This window comes from Aplysia californica, unplaced genomic scaffold, assembly GCF_000002075.1.
Source record: "Aplysia californica isolate F4 #8 unplaced genomic scaffold, AplCal3.0 scaffold00020, whole genome shotgun sequence".
Lineage (NCBI taxonomy): Eukaryota > Metazoa > Mollusca > Gastropoda > Aplysiida > Aplysiidae > Aplysia > Aplysia californica.
Window position 1 is genome coordinate 938,925 of NW_004797290.1, and position 2,870 is coordinate 941,794.

General features: G+C 49.5%; 1 protein-coding gene across 1 annotated transcript in view; it reads left to right on the forward strand.

Annotated features, from left to right (window-relative positions):
- LOC101856999 (filaggrin-2) overlaps nucleotides 1-2,864 on the forward strand; it is a gene marked incomplete at its 5' end in the record, with an annotated part of 6,516 nt that extends 3,652 nt beyond the window's left edge. Inside the window, 1 exon segment of the mRNA XM_013087333.1 lies at nucleotides 484-2,864. Within this exon segment, the coding sequence (XP_012942787.1) occupies nucleotides 484-2,804 (2,321 nt within the window).
- Between the last annotated feature and the right edge of the window lie 6 nt (nucleotides 2,865-2,870).

Below are 2,870 nucleotides of genomic sequence, written 5' to 3' on the forward strand. Positions count from 1 at the left end.
CCCCAACCTTCCCAACCTCTTTTTGTCAATCATTTACATTGAATGTCTTTTACAAACATATGTCAGGGGAATAAACCCAGGATTTTTAAATACTGGTCTAAATAAATTGATGGTAACTTCCCCTTAACAAGTTTTATCGTGATGATGTCGAAAGATCATTATTGTTTCTTTTATTTCTTTGTAGTTCTTTCATAATATTAATATTCGTTTTATAACGTATGTCCAACGAAACGGCGTCTGTGGTGTAGCAGTTCGGCGCTTCGCTGTCGTACGCAGAACACCTGAGTTCGATTCCTGAGTAGGGATAATGTATTGAGTGTCTCGATGTTGTGTCTCTCTCAACATGGGCTGGCACTGACAGGCAGGGTCGGAAGCCTGTTTCCTAAATTAACATAATCCAAAGCATGTCGGTAGTGGCTTGATATCACCTACATTTTTTTAAAAAAGCATTTAAAAATTATTTTTTTCATTTTTTTCAAAAAGGCGAAACGACTGTTGTACATCACTTCCACCACGAATCGAACACTGGGATGAGAAGAAGCGGGGATCTGACGCTCGACAGTAGCGGTTCACCTAAAGGCGACCATCACGTGAGCAAACGACGCGCAGAGTGGCCGAATCAAGGCACGCTCTCTCATTGGACCAATATTATTATCTCTAAGATAGGAGAGCTCTCACAACGCTCTCCCCAAGCGAAGTCCCTTTCGCACCATAATGGCGTCCATGAGGTCACGGCGTTGGATCAGTTCAGCAGTGTGGGAGACTTGGTGGAGAAGACGAGAGAGGAAAACTTTCGCCAGTTCTTGAATCGGAACGAGCTCTTGAGAGAGAGGATTGCGGACGGGCTGAGAGGTGACGCCGTTTGGAGGAACTGGCTCTCTGCGAGGGGTGGAGACACCACGGACGATGCGACGGGTAACAGCATCGAGAAGGGAACCTATTCCGCCACGGATCATACCCACGATTCTGCAGGAATTAGCAGCGGTCATACTGGTGAAGTCGAGACTGGAACATCTGCCACGGAACATGCTGACAATGCTACAGAAAACGTCAAAGGTCAAGGAGAGGGAAAAGGTCAAGGAAATGGCAACGGTAAAAGACCACCTGGCAAAGGTCGTGGCATGACAATAACTCACACACACGACGGCGTGACACACACTCACGTCTTCGACGAGTCCGGCGTGCAGATAGACAACCACTCCCACAGACACGCCGGTGTCAACGACGCGCTGGCAAAGGATGACCAGGCGGAGGAGGGTCATGACGTCACAGACAAGACCGTGCCCTCTCTGGAACCTCAGAACGTAACACGTCATGAGCATGACGGCTCAACGCACGCACATCAAATACCGCCACTCACTCCTCATAGCTTTACACATACTCACGACGGTTCAACACACACGCATCTTCATCACCTACCCCCACTCACTCCTCACACATTCACACATACACACGATGGTTCAACACACACTCATCACCACATACCCTCACTCACTCCTCACACTTTTACACATACCCATGACGGATCAACACACACGCATCATCAAATTCCCCCACTCACCCCTCACACTTTCACACACACCCACGACGGATCCACACACACCCACCACATATCAGCTGATGGTCAGTTCAGCGATAACACGGGACACACTCACTTTGCTCCTCATGAGAATGACAAGACGGATAGACCACGCAACAGTGCGTCACATGATGGGGAATCTTTCACTCACACACATGACGGTGTTACACACACACATGATAGTGACTCACACACTCATGATAATGACTCTCACACACACGATAGTGATTCTCACATACACGAGAGTGACAAACACACGCATGACAGTGACTCACACACCCATAATAGTGGCTCATATGTACACGATAGTGACTCTCATACCCATGACAGCGTTACACACACCCATAACGGCGTTGCTCACACTCATAACGGGTTTACACACATCCATGATAGTGACTCACAGACACACGATAGTGAATCACACACACATAATAGCGTTACACACACTCACAACGGCGTCAGACACACACATTACTGGAACTCTGACCAAACTCATGCGGACACCCCATCACCAAGGAAGACCTCTTCAGGTGGAGCAGGTGAAAACTTGAACTCCGCCGGCTCGGATCGGAGTGAGGCTCAAATCAACGGCCACCCTTCTTATGGTGTTCCCAGTTCTTCTACTGCTCGTGGGGATAAATTAAACGTAACATTCGAGCCTCCCTCGAACACCAGCTCCTCCGACTCTGATAAATCGAAGAGCACCCCGAGTGCGAGGAATCATTCGAATGTTCCTCCGAATACTCGAGGTTCGTCCGTTGCTGCAACACCCAGTCGTAGGGGACATGGGAATCCTCGGAAGCGTCAGGCCGAAGAATCGCCGAATAATTCGGATGGGTCCTACTTTCGGGTCGTCCGCAAGAAGCTCCCAGGTGGATGGAGTGTGACTCACACGCACGGCGGAGTCGCCCACTCCCACTTCGTTAACGAAGACGGGACAACGAGAGGCCGTGCCCACCACAAACACGACCACAAGACGACCGTGAGACACCAACACAGCAGCGGCAGCGTCCCTAGCAACGGCGGCGGCGGCGGAAGTTGGGCCACAATGACTCGCTCTCACGACGGTTCTTCTAGCCACACAAGTCACGGGACGGAAGACGACGATTTTTTCGAGAGTTCGGGGTACTCTCATTCCTCGCAGTCACACTCCTCTAGTTCTTCTTTTTCCCACACTCACGACGGCTCCACACATACACATTACGGAAACGACGACTGGGAATAATGAACATATTATTATTGTAATCACCATCAACATCATCATCTTCATCATAAGCAGCAGCAGCAGCAG